Raw genomic sequence first — 21,454 nt, 5'->3', positions numbered from 1 at the left:
AATATCACATGCCATGTTTCCTTTTGGCTGATTCAAAATAGCATCCTCTTTAATATACAGGATTTTGACTTGCTGTTTAAGGACTGACTTTGCTCATGCACTACATAGGGAGCCTGAGCAAACAGTCTGGCTTTTGGATTCTATTACTCTCAAAAGCATTAAAACCAAGAATCTTCATAATGAATCTGTAAGGCTGAGATAAAACAGATGTAATATGAATGTTCAAGGCAGGTAAAGCAAGAGACAGGGATCTAAATGAGTTGTTTACATTCATATTTGGTACCAAGGGTCTTAGACCATAAATTACTTGGGGTTTTTGATTTTATTTTTTTTTTAAAGTAGGTGAGTCAGAAGACTTATCTCAAAATTATATGCTGACAGATCACAAAGACCATTTGATATTGAGCTGAGTATTCTGAAGGAAATGTTGTCTGTGATATGTAACAACATATAAGTTGTCCTTGGTAAAATGAAAATGGAAGATGATAAATGTGACAACAGTGAGAGAGCAAAGAGGGGGAAAAAAAAGAAATAGAAATCCCATAGAGAGCCAGACAGCAATTAGCTTAATTTCTATATAAATTGGTTAAACCATAATAAAGAAGAACAGGCTGAAAGATGGATTTAAAAAAATGGAAAAGCGTGAAAGAAATGTTGGTAAGGGAAAACATATTTCACAAACTGATGAGAGTCTGTGGGCAATTTTTCTGTTATGTACTTGCACTTCCAAAAGTCATTTGATACATCTTAAAGACATATAGCATTAAAGGCATGAAAGAAAAGGTGCTCCTGCGGATTAATATCTGGTTACCAACAGGAAACAAAGTATCAGAATGAATGTACAGATGTCACTGTGTAAAAAGTTACCGATAAGAACCACAAGGGAAATACGTTGTAAATTACTTAATTAAACATTTTTATAAATTGTATAGAAAACCAGTAAATAATGAAATAAAATTGGTTTATGGACAGCATAAAATTACTGAGAATAGTAAAAGCCACAAACTGTCTCTAAGAAGTTGCAAAAAGATCTTGTGAAGCTAAGCATATAATGCCAAATAAAATAAAATATTGATAAGGTAAAAGTAATGCAGATGGAGGAATAATCTGTATACATAAAGTGGCATCGTAACTAGTTATCTCTTACCGGGGAGGGAAAAAATACAAACAAGTTTTATACATTGAGGTCAGTTGTCTGCTTATGAGAATGTTCACTGAGCACTTAGGGTGGTTGCAAAAGAAAAGGAATGTTGTGATGTATTAGGAAAGGAACAGAGGACACAACAGGAAATGCCAAATCCTTCTCCAGGCCATGGTTTGTTTGCACCTTTAATACTGCTTGTAGCTGTAGTTATATAATCTCTCAAAGAATATATGAAAACTAAAAATCACTAAAAAAAGTATCAGTGATGATTGCATCTAAATAAACCTGTGAGTATGTACTACACAGTGATCTGAAGTCTGAATCCTCTGCCATCCAAATCAAATCCTGCAGCTTAGGTTTCCTTTTCATGGCAAGAAGGGTGCAAGATGAGGCTTGTTAGTGTTTTCTCTCCTTGGATCACCTGGGCTAAAGTCATCTTGGAATGGCATTGCCAGGGCACTCAGTTTAGCTGTAGCTAAGAATAATAGTGTAATAATTGAAAACATGGGAAAGCCCCCTATCTCCATAAAGAAGAGAGGTGTGGTGGTGGTGGTTTTACTTGGGGTTTTTTTGGCGGTGGGGTAGATGAGGCTGCTTGGGAGGCTGTAATAGACACATAAGACAAAAATGGCATTCAGAGAATGGGATATTATTTCCCCCAGTTCAAGAACTGATTGTCATCAAATCTATTTGACCAACAGATTTAAAAGCAAAGCAAGGGAAATAGTTGTCTTTTACAGATATGTGCTTAAGTTATGTAGTTGACTGAAACGGATTCCATGGAGACAAAACCTAAATCGATTCAAAGTGTTATTAAATGAAGTCCACAAAGGTTTTCTAGACATCTCATACAGGAAATCCATACAGTCACAAATTTCCAAAATCTATGATACCCACCTTTACCTACTCTAAACCCATACAGTTCTTTTTATATTCTGTGAGCACTTAAGCACTAAGTAACATCTAGGTACCTCAATTCTGTGCAAGACTGTGTCAGCTATCAATAAGCTTGTCTGAATAAACAACATATTTTTAATATAATGAGTACCTTCTGAAGCATTAGGGTATCATTAGATACAATCCTAAAAAATCAGCACATCCCGATGTTGTTTTTATTTCTTTATCTTAAAGATTGTTATAACTGTTCTGCTTTAAAGTCAGCTATGTTAGGCAGCATAACTTCAGGTGTAAATCTCATCTAGTATTGTTCTATTTACTTCTAGAAGAAATGATCTGTTTATTAGTGTTGATAAATTAAAAAAAAAAAGAGAAGAATTTAGATAAGCACTAAGTAATCTAGAAATTTATTTTGTTTTGGTTTTTTGGGTTTTGGTTTATTTTTTATTATTATTATTATTATAGGAAAGGTTTAATTATGTAAGGAACCACTGGCTTTATAGTAAATGGCTTGTGAAGTGGAGTTTTGATGCAGTTTGCTCAGATCGTTCTTTTAAAAAATACAGATGATATTTTAAAAGCATAGAATGATAATTAATTATGTGAGAACTTGAACATAAGCTAACGAAAAAAACCCACAAAGCAACGAACAGCAAGACACAGCTATAAAGTTCTCTTTGTCTCCTCCCTCTTCCCAATAAAGAACTGTTGCTAAGAAATTACTGCATATTATAATTAGTTGAGAGCATAAGATTATTTCATGGTAGCATACAGTCTTGGAGGGAGTGAATCATAATGTCTCTTCCTTCCAAATCTGTAATTTCCAAAGTACCAATAAAACAAGAGTTACTGTCAGTTTAATCAGTATTATGTGCAGGGTGACAAATGTTATACCATTTCACTTCAGTCTGAAATTTGTCTTTTGGGATTAACACAGTAGGTTAATATATTTTCAGCATTCATTTTAACAGTTTTTTTTTAAAATGTTCTATCAAAGACAACAACTTAATGTGACAAGTTTTCGGCCACCTTGTATCTTGAAAAACTATTTAAGATCTAAATACAGTGGTTATTTTACATGATAATATAGACCTCTATTTTGTTGGGAATGGTATGGAAATCACCGTTGTTAATGATCAGACATCTTTTGTGTGAATTACTGTTTTCTGAAATACTGTGGATTACAAAAAAATTCTGTTGTCTAGGTTGGGGGTATGTGTGGCTATTTTAATTAACTTTGTACCATAACACTATGTCTTTAGAATTAATCTGGATTTAATAATGTGCTTGAAGGCTGTAAATGCTGTCAGAAAGTAATTACCATTTGACTTTCTTCAAATCTGCTTATGGAGTAGAAGTGTTTGGAAGTTCCCCTTACATAGAGAGGTGGTTCTTCCTCGTAATGCTTTTTGCTTTCAGTGTTTTTCTAATTTGGAATATATTCTTTTCTTTCATAGTAATTAAGACTTTCAAGAATATTTGATATTATGCTGGATGTTAGTTGAAAGGTAGATTAGAGTCCAACAATGAAAAACAAAGTGTGTGAGCAAATGATTCAGGCACATGATTCAAGCATTTCCTGAACTTCATATTTTCTGTATGATGGGCTATTTGTTTTCCAGAGTGCTTTTGGGATATATATACTTTTTCAATACAGTGATTTGCTGTAAATTAATCAGAAATGCTAAAGTTTTCATATGTCTCTGTTGTAATTTTTTAAATATTTGGTTTCATTTAAAATGACTACTGAATCTGAAATAACATAAACTACCATTTTTAAACATTTCACTTCTCAAACAAAACTGTAACTAAAACATTCTCCAGCAAAAGCATATATCACACGTGACACAGAACAGATATGCTTTGAGATAGCTAATGAAGACAGAAAAAACACTGTTGCAAATCTTTATAGTGTGGAAAGGAGAGTAATATAAGAAGGCATTTCTCCTCAATGATCGTGCAATTCCCCATGGTTCATTAGGTGCATTTTCATTTTAATGGCTACTTATTTTTAATTCAAGTTTGGAGTACAGGAATACAGAAAAGATTTCATTCTAATCCTCTGACTGAGGCTTCAGTTGCCTTTTGGTATATTATCTTAATTGCAGTATTTATTAATCATTTATGAACGTGGAAGCTTTTTTAATATTCATGACCCTGCATATGCCTTCAGCCTTTGCTTTGTGCTGTATTCCATCACATTTCACAGGCTAAGTAGAGTCAGAATAGGTCAGTGAATTATTATGAGATTACCAGTGAATTTGTAGGTGCTACTCAAGAAACAGTGTTAGTGATTAAGTATCTTGTTTTCACTCTTGAACATTACGACATGGTGTTACAGGACACAGTACTGTGAATAAATTGTAAAAACAAGGCCATAACCACTCAACTCCTTTGAGTTATTAAAGACCCAAGAGATTATTTGGAATCTTTTTAAGTTTTGGTGCTAATTGCTTCATTAATCAGACTGAGAAATTCATAGTAAGAACTGGTATGTATGAGTAAATGACAGATGAGTTCAAATTAGGCACACATTTTAATGCTGAGGATGATTACCTCTGAAAGCTACTGCAAAAGTGGCAAATTATCCATCTCCAGATGTCTTTAAGATGATACCTTTATACAAAGCAATCTTCAGTGGATCAGATGTTATTAGGTTCAACAGAAGGGTAACTGGGTTAAAACAAAACTAAAAGGGATTCCAAGGCAGTTCCCTGCTGCCCAGCAAAACCACCTCACGTAATACCTCTTGTAAACTGTGTCCTAAATTAAAGCAGACCTGTTCCCTGCCCACCCACTGGAAATCTGTTCTAGAGCCTGATGCTTTAACAGCAAGATATTTTTCTTTTTTTTTTTTTTTTCTCCCCTGATTACCAACTGTCTTTTAAGCAGATTTGATTTAGGTGAAGTTCCTGTTAGTCTTGTAACCCTCTGTTTTCCTTGTTTTCCCTTTCTATGCCTGTTGCCAGAGTATAGAAGACAGGGCTCCTTAGGACAGGAAAATATGTGCTTACCTTGACACAAATTTTGAAAGGTTACACTTGTGCTTTTCTGCATCCAAACACGGTTTACGATGTGGTTCAGATGCCAGATTACACAGATTTTTATGGACCTCTGTAACTGAATACCAATATCCTTCCTAGTTTTGGATTCTGCATAAGTGGAGTAAACTATGGTACAGAGGCTGAAAGAATTACTGATTTTATTAATCCACAGGTCTTGGCGCTAGTATACACCACAGTCATGCACAAGTTATGTTAAATCTTGAGACACACTTGTAACCTTTGCTGAGCAACCCAATGTGTAACATTGCTGATTCTCTAACACTAATTTTATCTTTACTCATCTTATTTAAGATGCCATAGACTGCAGTTCCATCTCTTGGTTGAAGTCATAAATGCTCCAATATGGTGTGCTACCAGGCCTGATTTGATCAGTATAGGCTAGTACCTGCTGTACCAGCTACAGGATGTGTATGCATGTATATTCCCATCCTAAGTGAGTTTTAATATATCCATAGAGTATTCCAGCAATGGCCAGAAGCTGTGGGAAGTATTGATGAGGAAGAAAAGTTGATGATGTCTTAGTGGAAGACATCCCTTTTCCCTAAGCTTATTATTCTATCCTGGTATTATCCTGCCCTGCATGATGTTGTAAGTGATGGTCCTTATGTCCTCCTATCCTGTGAAATGGTTCTGTTTCTCCGGCTGTGGGTATACCAGTTATGGAGTGGTTTATCTCCAGTGATTGCTTCAATGGTTACTTGAGTGTTTTTCATATAAGGAGAGGCTGAGAGAACTGGGACGCTTTAGCCTGGAGAAGAGAAATCTGAGGCGGAACCTTGTCAATATGTATAAATGTTTGATGGAGAGGATTGAGGACAAGGCAGGCAGACTCTTCTCAGTAGTGCCCAGTGACAGGACAAGAGGGAATGGACATGAAATAACAAACATGAAATTCCATCAGAACATGAGAAACATTTTTTACGGTGAGTGTGATTAAACACAGGAATACATTGTGAAGAGAGGTTGTGGAGTCACCTTCTGTGGAGATATCCAGAACCCAACTAGACACAGTTCTGGACAACCTGCTCTATGCGATCTGCTTGAACAACATCATTAGAATAGATGATCTCAAGAGCTCCCTTGCAATCTAAACAATTCGGTGGTTCTGTGACCGACAGTTTACAGTGTGGCCAGACTGTAAATTGAACGGTAGTTCTGGATTTGGGCAGCAAACTTGTATCAAAGCATAATTACAGGAACAAGATAAGGAAGAAAGAGGAGAGTAAGAAAATGAGAGTATCATGATGACTACTTTCCTGAGGTGTTACAATTTAAACCCAGAAAATTCTTGTTCCATGATCTAGGTGAGAAGGGTTGCATTCCTGCTGTGCAAACAGCCTGATTTAGAAAATTGAGGCAGCTCATATTTTCCATATTTGGGGAGTGCTAAGGGTACATCTCTTACGAATAAAACCAAAACAAGACAATTACCAGAGTCAATATAAGTGTGTATCCACACTTTACAATACTTTACCAATGTGAGAATTTGCACTGTGAGTCTCTATTTTTGCCACTTTTAGACTTTTTAGTCCAAAATACCAACTCTGGATGATTCACAGTGCTGATCTCTTTTGCTATTTCTTGAAATTGTATTGAGAACCCTTGCAATGACAATTATATCAATCTGGGGCAATTCAAGTCAAGAATCACAAACATTCCCATTTTTTAGGTCCCAAAGACCCGGAGGGGGGGTGGTGGGGGGGTGGTGGTGGTGGTGGAAGAGACAAAAAAAGAAGGGAGGAAAAAATAAATAAATAAAGAAAGAAAGAAAGAAAGAAAGAAAGAGAAAAGAAAGAAAGAAAGAAAGAAAGGAAAGAAAGAAAAAGAAAAGAAAGAGAAAGAAAGAAAGAAAAGAAAGAAAGAAAGAAAGAAAGGTGGAGTAATGATTAACAAGAGAACTGTTTGAAATGCTACTGGAATTAGCATTTTTCTAGATACCATGCTAGGAAGTACAAGTTATGCATGCACTGGGGCTTAGCACCCAAAAATTCCAGGGTTTATGGGATACAGAACCTTCCAGAACAGTGTTGGAAGACTCTTTCAGTCAGGGAGAGAAACATGGGTAGATGTCCTCATCCATTTAATAAGTTGTGTGTTTTGTGTACAGGTTTAGGTTTCCTGGATCTTCTAGAAATGAAGAAGAATATATGCAGCATGTGTGATCCAAGATCCTTCAGCAGTGCAGAAAACAGACAATAACCATTCTGACATCCCTTTTGTGGCTGGTGCTGTTGTGAGGGTTTGGGCTTCTATGAAAATGGGACATTTTTTGACAATAGCTTGTTAGGGAGAGATGGGATCCACCTGTCCAAAAGAGGCAAGGGAATGTTTGGCAGTAGGCTGGACAACTTGGTGAGGAAGCCTTTTAATTGAGCCAGGCCAACCAGAACAGTGATACATGTTCCTTTAGCTGCCCACCAGAAATCCAACCACCACAGGGGTGTGGCTATGGTGGATCCTCTTGCACGTCTCCTGGGAAACCTGCATGCTCAATTGCCTTTCTGAAATACCGGTAAAGCAATGTGTACAGCATGGGAAATAAACAGGAAGATAGACGCCTGTGTGCGGTTGCAAGACCATGATCCCATTGCAGTTACAGAGACATGGTGGGATAGCTCACATGACTGCAATGCCATCATGGATGGCTACGTATCTTAAGGAATGACAGGCCAGCAAGGCGAGGTGACAGACTTACTCCTTATGTGAGAGAGTAAGTGAAATGTATCGAGCTGTGCCTAGAAGTGGATGTAGAACAAGTCAAGAGCTTATGGGTAAAGATTTAAGAGGCAGGCCAACATGGGTGACACTGTTTTAGGTGTTTACTACAGGTGATCTGAACAGAAAGAAGAATTCAGTTAGGCCTTCTACAGAAAATTGGAGGTAGCCTCATGATTGCAGACCCTGGTTCTCATGGGAGACATCAACCATGCTGATATCCATTGGAAAGACAACACAGCTAGGCACACACAGTCTGGGAAGTTCCTGCAGACCATTAATGATAACTTTTAACACACATGGTGGGGAAGACAAGGAGGTGAGGTATGATGCTGGACCTTGTATGAACAAAGAAGAACTGGTTGGGGTTGTGAAGGTCGGGGGCAGCCTTGGCTGCAATGACTGTGAGATGGTAGAGTTCAGGATCCTGCATGGAGAAAGCAGTGCAATAAATAAGATTACAATCTTGCAGTTCAGGAGACCTGATTTTGACTGCTTTAAGGACCTACCTGGAGGAATTTCATAGGTTACGGCTCTGGAAGGTGGGGAGTCCAACAGAGTCAGCTAATATTCAAGCTTCATTTCTTCCAAGCTCAATATAGGTGCATCCCCATGAGTAAGAAATCAAGCAAAGGAGACAGGACACCTGCATCAAAGAGCAAGGAGCTTCTGGCAAACCTCAAACAGAAGAAGGAAGTTTATGGAATGTAGGAAAAAGGGACAAGTGACTTGGGAGGAATATAGGAACATTTTCAGAATATGCAGGTAGGCAACAAGGAAGGCAAAGGTCCGTGTGGAATTAAATCTAGTGAGGGATGTCAAGTACAACAAGAAGGGCTTATTCAACTACATTACTAGGAAAAGGATGACTAGGGAAAATGTGGGCAAACAGCTGAATGAGGTTGATGCCCTGGTGAGGAAGGGCACAGTGAAGACAGAGTTACTGAATGCCTTCCTTGCTTCAGTCTTTGCTGCCAAGACTAGCTTCAAGGAATCCCAGATCATGGAGGTAAGAGAGAAGGTCTGGAGAAAGGCAGACTCTCCCTGGGTTGAGGAAGATCACATTAGAGAACACTTAGGCAAACCTGACACCCACAGATGCATGGGTCTCGATGGAGTGCACCCCTGAGTACTGAGAGAGCTGGCAGATGTTATTGCCAAACCACTCTCCATCATCTTTGAAAGGTCATGGAGAGCAAGAGAGGTGCCTGGGGACTGGAGGAAAGCCAGTGTCACTCCAGTCTTCAAAAAGGGCAAGAAGGAAGGCCCAGGAAACTACAGGCCGACCAGCCTCACCTCCATTCTTGGAAAGGTGAGAGAACAGCTCATCCTGGAGGTCATCTGTAAGCACGTGGCGGGAAAGAAGGTTATGAGGAGCAGTCAAAATGGATTCATCAAGGGGAAATCGTGCCTGACCATCCTGATAGCCTTCTATGGTGGAGTGATTGGCTGGATAGGTGAGGGGAGAGCGGTGGGTGTTGTCTACCTTGGCCTCAGCAAGGCTTTTGACACGCTGTCCCGTAACACCCTCACAGGTAAGCTCAGGCCGTGCGAGTTAAATGAGTGGACAGTGAGGTGGCCTGAGAACTGGCTGAAGGGCAGAGCTCAGAGGGTTGTGATTGATGGTGCAGAGTCTAGCTGGAGGCCTACAGGTAGCGGGGTTCCCCAAGGGTCAGTACCGGGTCATCGTCTTAGACTCATTCATCAATGTCCTGGCTGAAGGGACAGAGCGCACGCTCAGCCAGTTTGCTGATGAAACAAAACTGGGAGGAGTGGCCAATACACCAGGAGGCTGTGCTGCCATTCAGTGAGACCTGGACAGGCTGGAGAGTTGGGTGGAGAGGAACCTCATGAAGTTCAACAAAGGCAAGTGTAGGAGGAATAACCCCACGCACCAGTGCAGGCTGGGGATTGAAGGACCTGGAAGTTCTAGTGGACAGCAAGTTGACCATGAGGCCTGGGGTGCATTAGGAGGAGCATTGCCAACAGGTTATCCTCTGCCTCTACTCTGCCCTGGTGAGGCCATGTCTGGAGTAGTATGTTCAGTTCTGGGCTCCCCACTTCCAGAGAGACAGGGAACTACTGGAGAGTATCTGGCAGAGGGCTCTGGATTTGATGGGAGGACTGGAGCATCTCCCTTATGAGGAGAGGCTGAGAGAGCTGGGCCTGTTTAGCCTGGAGAAGACTGAGAAGGGAACTTACCGATGTCTACAAATATCTTAAGGGCAAGTGTCAGGAGGATGGAGCCAGACTCTTTCCAGTAGTGCCCAGCAACAGGAGAAGGGGGACCATCTGAATATGAGGAAAGACTTCCTCACTTGGAGGGTGACAGAGCACTGGAACAGGCTGCCCAGAGAGGTTGTGGAGACTGCTGCTCTGGAGACATTCAAAACCCTCCTGGACATGGATCTGTGCAACCTGACCTAGGAGAACCTGCTTTAACAGGGCGTTGGAATACATGATCTCCAGAGGAGATTGTCTAATTAAGGAAAAGGAAACATGCAAGATTAAGGTGCTCTGTCTTGAAAGTTTTAGCCAGTTTATTGTGATGAAATGGCATTTCAGGAAATGTGTATTTCCAGCTGGTTGTGAACTACATGTAGATTGTGAAATCCCAGAATGCCTCATGGTATTGATGATGAATTAGACTATATTCTGTCTTAACTCTGCAAAGGCATATCCTAAAAGCTAAGAATTTTGGAAAGAAAATAAAATTAAAAGTTGCAGTAAAAAAGGAAAATGTTTAGATTGTGGTAGTCATCTAGAAGTCTCAGTATGCTGTGTGAGCTGAATTCAGTGTAGCACAACAGCAGTTGCTCTATACTGTATTAGTTTCAAGCTTTATCAAAATCAAAATTGGCTTTCAGGTCTTTAGCACTTCAGAATGTAATGATTTAATATGGAAATCAGATGCACTATTTGTTCATGTATTTAAATGTTCTCATAAAACAGGTTCTAAACTAGAAGCAGTGCAGGCTTAAAATACTCGTTGAGACTAGTGATGTACTATTTTAGTGAAAGGCCAGCGTACAGATACATTTTTTTTCAGCATTATTTTGTTTCTCATTTTTGTATTTGAAGGGCCACAGCATCAAAATCATTACAATGTAAAACTTCTTAAATAATACCCTTACATCCAAAACTAAAAAACCTGCTAAGCATTTTACTAGCACAGTAACTCCAGTGTAGCAGGTTCTAAATAGCACTCTTGGAACATGACATTCTTTTTCAGGGTATGGAATAATTTCATATGTTTTATAATACTGAAGAAATTATTCTCAGGTTTTTCCTTACAACTGATGCACGCTGATTAGTGAAATCAATGGCATAAACATCAATGAGAACTAGCTTTTCCATGATAATTTGATTCCATGTGAAATAATGATCATTGCAGGTCATGATTAAAAAAAAATAATTGTATTGATAACACCATTATAAAGATACATGCAGTAGAATTTATTTTTTTAAATTCCATTTGGTGATAATATAATTTCATTTAAGCATTTGTGTTCCTATGATGCCCAGTCTGTTAGACTCAGATACTCAGGTGCTTGCTTATCTACACTTAAATGCAGATATGTTTTGGTATGTGACTCTACTGTGCTAAAACTTTATGGTCATGTATTTCAAACCCTGTGTGCTGGTGATAACATTTAAAAGTGAAACAGCTTTGCCATGGAAATACTATGACTGCACAGCAGTGGTTATTGCATGATCATTTTGAGAAAGTGGAAGGGAAACTAAGTGACACAACTTTCTCCAGGTGGGTTCAGAGACTTTAATACTTCCTACTGTAAGTTACCTTTTCTAATTTAAAAGTAAAAAATTCCCTTCTCTGCTTAATTAAAACATTACAATTCTTGCTGAAGAGAAAGGCTTACATGAATGACCCATGCTGGAGAGGCATTAGTCACAGCCCAGTTGACATTATGAGACTTAGGAGACAGTGAAGACCAGATCTACTAAGCTTAAGCATCAGAGTCAAAAGTCACAGGTTCTGAAAACTCATACATCTCTGTCACATAACTCTGGACATGCTTAAACACAGAGTACCTTTATTCTCAAAGTTAAGATTTCTCAGCCTGTAAGGACCAAAGCACTCCTGAAAGCATTTCACTAGAGCAGGACTGAGTAGCTGAATTCCTATCTTGCACCTTAATTTCAGGAGAATTTAAAATTTATTTTATTTATCCTGAAAATCATAACCAGTAGATCACAGATATCTTTTGAATCCTGTTCCCTAAATTGCAAAAATGGTGACCAGTTATATTTTAAAAAAGGCATATATTTTTTAAAAAATGAGCATATAATAAATTATTTATGTTATGTTAAAACAGCAAGCCATTGAAATGTGCTTTGCAGCTCCAAATGACTTGAAACTCTAGAAATTAAAATGTGATCTAGGAAGTTCTAAACATTCAATAGTCAATTTAGGAAATGCTACATATTTGAAGGAGAAAGTTTTTAGTCTGAAGATCAAGAACCTGGATTTTATTGCTGTTTTGTATGTATAAAATAAATATAAGCATAGCATATGAAAGGAGATATATATAATAACATTAAACTAGTGTAAGTCCACATGTTTAGAAGAACAGATCTGAGCTCATATGTTTTGTCTGAAAGCTTTCTTATATTTTACTTTCAGTCAATGGTAAATCATGACAAAGGCTGGCATAAATTCTTCTTAAGCGTATATGCAAATGAAAATAAAAATTACAAAAAATCTCAATCAAACCTAAAATTACTAGTCTGAATTTAGAACCCCTGCTCTAAATGTTATTCAAAATTAATTAAGTTCTGTGAGTTCATAAATTGTATTCTACCATCGCAGTGTTTCTCAGTATTATTAGGTCTTCGGATTAATATGCTATTGCAAAGTTTGATGTTGGTTCCTATTAAGAAGTAGAGTTATATTTTTTTCATAATGGGATTTAATGTCAGTTTAACCAGCCTTAATGAAACTTTGGCTTATAAATCAATTTATGGATAAGTGCAATGAAATTTTCTGAGTTTTATGGCTTTTTAATTAAAATGAATTAAGCCAACTTGTGTTTAAGTGCCTGCAAACTAGTTCCCTTACATTTCCAAGTTATTGTACAATGTTCTAGTCACACAATTTAAACTTTATCAGGAGTCAATAGATTAAAACCTTCAGCCATAAAAATCTAGGTTTTATGTACCTGTTGACATTTAATCAAGCAGTTTTAAAAAAGAACTGAGTCATGTTTTGATCTAATTATAAGTTATTTAAAGATAACATAACAGCACCATTAATATAGACAATGACCATATATATATCTTTGATTGTCTGTTGTGTCAACATCATGTTTTGGATGTATGTGTTACCCATTGAAAGTTGAGTTTTACATGTAAAAGTGTTCACATTCATAATAATAAGCATCACTTTCAGCTTTAGCTAATTAATTATATTTACACATATATATTGGATGTGTAATTACATTACACATTTCAATGATCTGTGTCATTATATTGTCACATCTATGTGTTATTAAACTCTGATGCCTTATATAAAATAATATGCTGATAATTTTTAATAGATTCTTTCAAGCAGTAACTTTCAAAAAATATGAAGTTGGAGAATTAAAATAATAATTTCCTTCTATTGCATGGGACAGGGGGGAGGACAACATGACTTACTAAGGCAAGAGTATAATTCTGATGTTTTACATCTTGCACCATTTCCCACCCCCTATCCCACCCATATTAATTATATTATCTCAGTAATACTGTGTTATTCTATTTCAGTTCCTGATGAACAGTCAAGTCTTCCCCTGGCCCAGACCCAAACAAGCAATTACAGACAGCATTAATTTGAATTTTGATATGCTAAGGACTGAATTTAGTGGGCGTAGCGGTGCAATTATCCACTTCCCTCAATTCTGATGTTCTTACACTTAAGTCCTTACTAGTTCTGTCATTCCTTCCCTGCTTCTCATCTTACTTTCATGAAGTCTATCCAAAATAGAATTATGAAATTAATTATTATATTTTATCTATCAGATATTGTAGCTTACTTCTCCCTCCAACACTTCTTACATTTTTGGTGTATGTCAAAAATTAGATCCTTTTTCAGGAGAGGGTCTTATGCCTTCAATCTATACCTACTTCATTTTCTTCTGGTAATTTTCTGTGAATCAGGATTATGAGAACACATTTACAATTTCTCCATAGAGATCAAGCACCCTAAAAAGAAATAATATTTGGAGAAAGGCACGGTGCAGAACTGTGCTTCTGTTGTGTCCTGTTAATGTAGGGTAGGTAGTTCAGAGCACACTTAATTCAGTCCTAAGGATTTAGTCAACTAAAAGACACATTTTTCTTTAGTTTATATATTTTATATCTATATGTTTTTATACAGTTTATATAGCTTTTGTTTAGTTATTTTATAGTTATTCCTCTATGTATTATAAATGTCAATACTGTGAGGCTTTAATTGTTTACATTTTACGTGTTAGCTGGATGTTAACAATCTGTTCTAAACAAGTTCAAGAAATAATGCTAAGTTCATGCTGTTGATCTTCCTCTCAGTCTCATCATATGTATAAACAGCCATCACTTGGACATTGATAATATAACTGTATATGACTGACAAGTTTTTTAAGAAACAGAACATAGTGAAAAAAATACAGGAAAATGTACCATGTGCATGTGAATATTTACAGCGTACTGAATGTGCTCAATTACAACTGAGTTTATAAAAAATTCAAACAATATGCAGATCTGCCCTAGCCTTTACTTACTAATAGTGAATTTTTTTAGTTACAATATTACCACATAATCTTCATATGGATTTCTGAGTATATTCATACATGAATTGCAACTATAGCTGTCTAATATTCTTTGGTTTGTTTTTCTCGTGAGCTGTAGAGGGCTGGGTATGGCAGGTATTGACTATTCCTATGGGTTTATTAGTTTTAACAGCTGTTTTTATTTTCTTACAGTATTACTGAATTTGAAATTCTTTTTCTCAGGAGAATATAATGGAAGTTATAAGAAATCAAGAATTCTTACTTCTACCGGCTGAAGAACTCCATAAACTCCTTGCTAGTGATGATGTGAATGTTCCTGATGAAGAGACCATTTTCCATGCCTTAATGATGTGGGTCAAGTATGATACGCAGAGGCGATGCAATGACCTAAGTATGCTACTTGCTTATATCAGATTACCGCTGCTTCCACCTCAGGTATTTTATAAAATTATTATTATTTTATTTTAATAATCATAGTAATACTATTAAGAATAATTATAATAATAATATCACTGTTATTGTGAAAACTGTCATTGGTTTATAATCTGCAACTGCTGAATACTCTGGATGTTTAAAAGCAAAGCTGTTCAGAATCATAAAAAAATAATGGCAGCCCTTTTTTGTTCAATTTAATGTGAAAATTAAATTATGCACTGGTGTTTGTTTATAATTGAGTACTGCATCCTATAAACAGAAAACAAATAACATAAAATTATTGTGAGCTGGAAGGTGAAAATTTACTTTTTATTACCAAAAGGTGAAATTTTTCCTACTGTGTTTTATACTTAAGTCTAAAACAAATAAAACAATCATTGCCATTGCACTGAAAATTAACTGAAGACCTCCCTGGAGGAAAGCCAGGTCAAAATTAAAGCTAATCACTGGACCCATGAGGAAAAAAAAAAAAAAAAAATTTGGTTCCTTACTTTTAAATTCACTAAGAAAGATGAAGTTGTAGACAACGATTATTAACAGATTGGAAAGATTGTACTGAGATTCGCGTAAAATGAAGGCTTAAATTTATAGCCTGAGTTTTTATGATACCTCATTTCACTGTCAAGGTGCAGTAATTATATTGGCAATGTAGTCAGACTTGAGTAATAGAGTATCAGAGAATATAATTCAAAATTCAATAGAGGAATTAAGGAGAAGCCAATCAGTATTAACATATTGAAAGAAGAGTATAATGAAGCTGAAAATGAAATAATAAAACATGCAATGTTGCCATAGAACCTGAGTTTAATTTTGCTCCTTTGATTTGCCTGAAACCATCTGCTAAATTAAAGTAGTTTGTATTTCTTCATTCAAGTCAGACTAGAAAGATTGGTGGTGTGACCAATATAAGAAATTATTTCATGTTATAATAGGTAAGGTAGTTACTTCCTTTCAAGAGGTGTTTTAAATTATTTACATTGATGTTTACAGAAAATATCTTTTAATTTATGTTCTTTTTCACTCTTAAAGGATTAGGAGAGAGTAAAGATTGGGTGGGAACCTTAAATCTTGTTAATGCTGAAGTATTTTAGATTATTTATTTGAATTGTTCATTTACAAGCTTATCATAAATATTTTTTCTGGTGGTTTTTAATGGAATTCTTCACTGAGAGTAATTAACAAACAAGTTAAGAAACAAACAACAAATACAATTAATCTGACATTATGTCAGTTACTCAAAAACTCTGAGCTACTTTCTTAGTAGCTTAAAAAGTGTGCCTAAAAGCTACTACAGTTGCCCTCAATTTTCAGCAGTATTTTAAAATGAAATGTGAATAAAACCTTTTTTAATATTTTTAAAAGTGAAACAAAATTAGTACATGTAAAACAAAGCAAAACCACTAAAGACAGTTTGTGGATATATCCTTTTTTGACATGATATAATAAACGCATGCATAATCGCATAATCACAGAATCACAGAATGGTGAGGTTGAAAGGGACCTCTGGAGGTCATCTGATCCAACACCTCTGCTCAAGCAGGGACACATAGAGCCAGTTGCCCAGGACTGCATCCAAATGGCTTTTGAATACCTCCAAAGACTGTGCCAGGGCCCAGTCACCCTCACGGTAGAAAAATATTTACTGATGTTCAGACAGAGCCTCCTGTGTTTCAGTTTGTGCCCACTGCCTCTGGTCCTCTCACTGGGTACCACTGAAAAGAGCCTGGCTTCGTCCTCTGAGCACCCTCCTGTCAGGTATTTATGCACATCGGTAAGATCCCCCTGAGCTTTCTCTTCTCCAGGCTGGACTGCCCCAGCTCTCTCAGCCTTTCCCCATAGGAGAGATGCTCCAGTCCCTTCAGCATTTTTGTGACCCTTCATTGAATTCTCTGTAATATCTCCATGTCTCTCTTGTACTGAGGAACGTAGAACTGGACACAGCACTCCAGGTATGGCCTCACCACTGCTGAGTAGAGGGGAAGGATCACCTCCCTTGACCTAGTGACAATACTTTGTGTAATGCAGCCCAGAACACTGTTAGCCTTCTTTGCAGCAGGGGCACACTGCTGGCTCCTGTTCTGCCAAGATGTTTTCCAGCTGGGTGGACCCCAGTGTATATTGATCATTGGATATATACACATACACATATGCATATACGTATACATTTAGTTCATTCCTTTATAGTGGAATGTTCTTGTGAATCTTTTAGTTAGATGTGAAAATCTGTTGTTAAGAAAAGAAATGCCCGTTAAGATCTGGCTAGAATAGCTAAAGGTTTTCTCACCTAGTTCCCTGACGGCTGTCCTGACCCAATATCTAATGACTACATTCCTCATGATGCATGATGTAGTGTTTACCATCCCCACAGCTCAAGGAGCAAAATGGTTCATTTGAATCTTCACTAATTCTATATAGACAAAAGTCTAACCTTGTCTGCGTTTCTAAAACATTAACTTCTGGCCCTGAAGGCAAACAGTATAGAAAAGTTTATTTCTGTATCACTGAATTCTCCTTATCTTTCTCTCCTCCTTTTCCAAAACAGAGTGGTTTCTTTCTCCTGTGCTTGTATCTCCTATTCCCTGACGCAGGCTGTACCTGGAAACATTCAGTGCAATTCATTAACATGTTTGAGCCCTTGCCTAGATCTGTTTTGTTTACTAGTGATGTAAACACATTTACTGAAGATTAAAAGCTTGGTTTTGCTGATTGTCTGTACACAGTGTAATGTATCTGTTAATGTTGAGGCTACAGCATGAGCCAAGAATGTGTGCAGCTTCTATTGGGCAAAACATTATTTTTATGGTGTTTCTTAAAAGTCTGAGAAGTTGCAAATGACAATTGGGCTGCTAAAGAAATTTACAAGCAACAGGAGTTAATGGATGATAGCGAGTGCCTAGAATAGCAAGAGTAAGGAAAGAGGATGTTATGTTTTAGTGTTTCTCAGCAAAGATATCTATGATTTAAAAAGTACAAATATTTACTTGAAGAAATGATTAAGTTAAATATAACTTGTACTGCACCAGTGTGCTAAGTTTCTAATGGATATGTTTTGCAACTCTTTTTAGATCATTAGTTAACTATGAAATCTAGGAAATAGCACAGGGTAAAAACATGGATATTATTGCCTTTTTGTCTGCAACACTTTTAATAATACCACTTTCAGAGGCTTGCAAAGCACATCAGTAGGATAATGCATAGTCTTTGAGTATTAAATACACTGTGGCTTAGATCCAGTGAAAATAATACAGGCATCTAAATTAAGTTACTTGCCCAGGGGAAGAAACAATCCAGTCCTTATAAAGTGAAGTACTTAAATACCCTGTAAATCACTGGAGAGAAAGTGAACTGATCCACCCGGGTCCTGTTCTTATTTATACAGAGATGTTGTAGGGAACCTGTAGGAAATGCTAAAGCCTCTAAATACTCTCAGAATGCACACGTTACGTCTGGTCATATATGATTTTAAGAGTGTATATTAATTTGCATCTAATAATCAAGTGGAAAACCTTTAAATCCTGGTTTGGATAATTGATGTTCTGAGGCAAACATGTAAATTCCACAGCTCAGCTAGAATTTGACAAAGAAGTATTTGTCTGTACTGCTAAAAAAAACAATTAACCAGGCAGCTGTCAGACTGAAGTTCATTGAGTTCTGAACTTTTCAATATATATTGGGCTAGATGAAATAATTGAACGATCCTTTGCTTAGCAAAAATTGAGGATATCGCTCAGTGTTAGTCAATCTCCACCTTTCTCCCTCAAAGCCGTTTTATTAATACGAATTGATAAAGTTTTTCAATTCTCTAGCCATCTCTAGTTCACTAAAGAAGTGCTGCTGTGAATTCACACTTGACTAAAATTCCAGGATTTTAGAGTGGTTCTCACCTACTGATCTGGTGTAAATGCTGTGTATACTCAGTCATCCTCTACAATGTTTTGTGAATTCTTTCAATCATTTCTAAATTAATTGGATGCCAGGAGATAATAATTTTCATCTGAAAGGACTGAAGGTGTGATTCAGTTTCTTGTTCACCTCTACATATAGACTTCACATCAGCTAGATTCCTGTAGCCAATGCAGATTTAATGCAGTTCCCATCACGTAGGAACAAAACTATGTGCTGATTTGAGAGGTGCCATGGATTATCCTGCTGCTTGATTCCCAGCAGATTTTCTGAAAGCATTCCCTCATAAATATCATGCCATATTTACTGGCCCTGTGTAGATTCTTAGGCACCATGTGGCATCTCAATTGGTGTTAAATGCTTGGGTTTATGAAACTGATTTAAGCAGTCACTCAATTTGAATGTTGACCTTTATCAGAATAGTATAAATTTGGAAATGCGAGGAAGTTTGATAATATTTTTAATGTAATTTATATGTTAAACTCAAGCAAATAAAAATAAATTGGTTACATTAAGAAGTAATAACATCTCATTCCATAAAAAAAGTAGGTTTCAGGCATGCTTCTAAGAAGATCTACATATTCCTCTATTAGCTTATTAATGTAGGAGAAATTTGGGACTGAAACTTCACTTGCCTGTCAAATGGCAATTCGTTGATTATTGTCAGTACAAGCAGAAGACTGAACAACACAAACAGACTCTGGAGGCATGAGAGGATGTCTGGGGAAAGGCAGACTCTCCCTGGGTTGAGGAAGATCACATTAGAGAACACTTAGGCAAACCTGACACCCACAGATGCATGGGTCTCGATGGGGTGCACCCCTGAGTACTGAGAGAGCTGGCAGATGTTATTGCCAAACCACTCTCCATCATCTTTGAAAGGTCATGGAGAGCAAGAGAGGTGCCTGGGGACTGGAGGAAAGCTAGTGTCACTCCAATCTTCAAAAAGGGCAAGAAGGAAGGCCCAGGAAACTACAGGCCGACCAGCCTCACCTCCATTCTTGGAAAGGTGAGAGAACAGCTCATCCTGGAGGTCATCTGTAAGCACGTGGCGGGAAAGAAGGTTATGAGGAGCAGTCAAAATGGATTCATCAAGGGGAAATCGTGCCTGACCATCCTGATAGCCTTCTATGGTGGAGTGATTGGCTGGATAGGTGAGGGGAGAGCGGTGGGTGTTGTCTACCTTGGCCTCAGCAAGGCTTTTGACACGCTGTCCCGTAACACCCTCACAGGTAAGCTCAGGCCGTGCGAGTTAAATGAGTGGACAGTGAGGTGGCCTGAGAACTGGCTGAAGGGCAGAGCTCAGAGGGTTGTGATTGATGGTGCAGAGTCTAGCTGGAGGCCTACAGGTAGCGGGGTTCCCCAAGGGTCAGTACCGGGTCATCGTCTTAGACTCATTCATCAATGTCCTGGCTGAAGGGACAGAGCGCACGCTCAGCCAGTTTGCTGATGAAACAAAACTGGGAGGAGTGGCCAATACACCAGGAGGCTGTGCTGCCATTCAGTGAGACCTGGACAGGCTGGAGAGTTGGGTGGAGAGGAACCTCATGAAGTTCAACAAAGGCAAGTGTAGGAGGAATAACCCCACGCACCAGTGCAGGCTGGGGATTGAAGGACCTGGAAGTTCTAGTGGACAGCAAGTTGACCATGAGGCCTGGGGTGCATTAGGAGGAGCATTGCCAACAGGTTATCCTCTGCCTCTACTCTGCCCTGGTGAGGCCATGTCTGGAGTAGTATGTTCAGTTCTGGGCTCCCCACTTCCAGAGAGACAGGGAACTACTGGAGAGTATCTGGCAGAGGGCTCTGGATTTGATGGGAGGACTGGAGCATCTCCCTTATGAGGAGAGGCTGAGAGAGCTGGGCCTGTTTAGCCTGGAGAAGACTGAGAAGGGAACTTACCGATGTCTACAAATATCTTAAGGGCAAGTGTCAGGAGGATGGAGCCAGACTCTTTCCAGTAGTGCCCAGCAACAGGAGAAGGGGGAGTAGGCAGACACTGCAATGCAGAAGGTTCCATCTGAATATGAGGAAAGACTTCCTCACTTGGAGGGTGACAGAGCACTGGAACAGGCTGCCCAGAGAGGTTGTGGAGACTGCTGCTCTGGAGACATTCAAAACCCTCCTGGACATGGATCTGTGCAACCTGACCTAGGAGAACCTGCTTTAACAGGGCGTTGGAATACATGATCTCCAGAGGTCCTTTCCAACACTGTCTGTTTTGTGATTCTGCAACATGCTGTCATTTCTCTGCTTTCTTATATAGGTCAAGGTAACTTTTTTTCTATTTTAATAGCAACTTCTCTGGCTTTGGAGGTATCTTGGTAGCTGATATTTTATCTGAAGTAATAATTGATAGTTCAATGCAGATATGATCCAAAGGGATCTTTTTTGTCTTTTAGGTAATTCTAAAATTGTCCAGAAGTGCTGTCAATAGGGCTGGTTTTTCTTACGTAGATAAGTGATAGTGTGAACATTTGTAAAATATTAAAATTATAACCATTCAACACAGTTAGGTGTGACATTCA

General features: G+C 37.9%; 1 protein-coding gene across 4 annotated transcripts in view; it reads left to right on the top strand.

Moving 5' to 3' along the window:
• KLHL1 (kelch like family member 1) overlaps nucleotides 1-21,454 on the top strand; it is a 240,184-nt gene that overhangs the window by 124,241 nt on the left and 94,489 nt on the right. For all 4 annotated transcript variants that reach the window (XR_008820324.1, XM_056329293.1, XM_056329292.1 and 1 more), the window contains one exon: nucleotides 14,814-15,026. Coding sequence is in view for 3 of the 4 variants with exons in the window: in XM_056329293.1 (XP_056185268.1) it covers nucleotides 14,814-15,026 (213 nt within the window). In the remaining variant the exon portion in view is untranslated. The remainder of the gene's footprint in view (nucleotides 1-14,813; nucleotides 15,027-21,454) is intronic.

The sequence above is a fragment of the Falco biarmicus genome, chromosome 2 (genome assembly GCF_023638135.1).
Source record: "Falco biarmicus isolate bFalBia1 chromosome 2, bFalBia1.pri, whole genome shotgun sequence".
Taxonomy (NCBI): Eukaryota; Metazoa; Chordata; class Aves; order Falconiformes; family Falconidae; genus Falco; species Falco biarmicus.
This window is presented reverse-complemented; position numbering and strand designations above follow the sequence as displayed.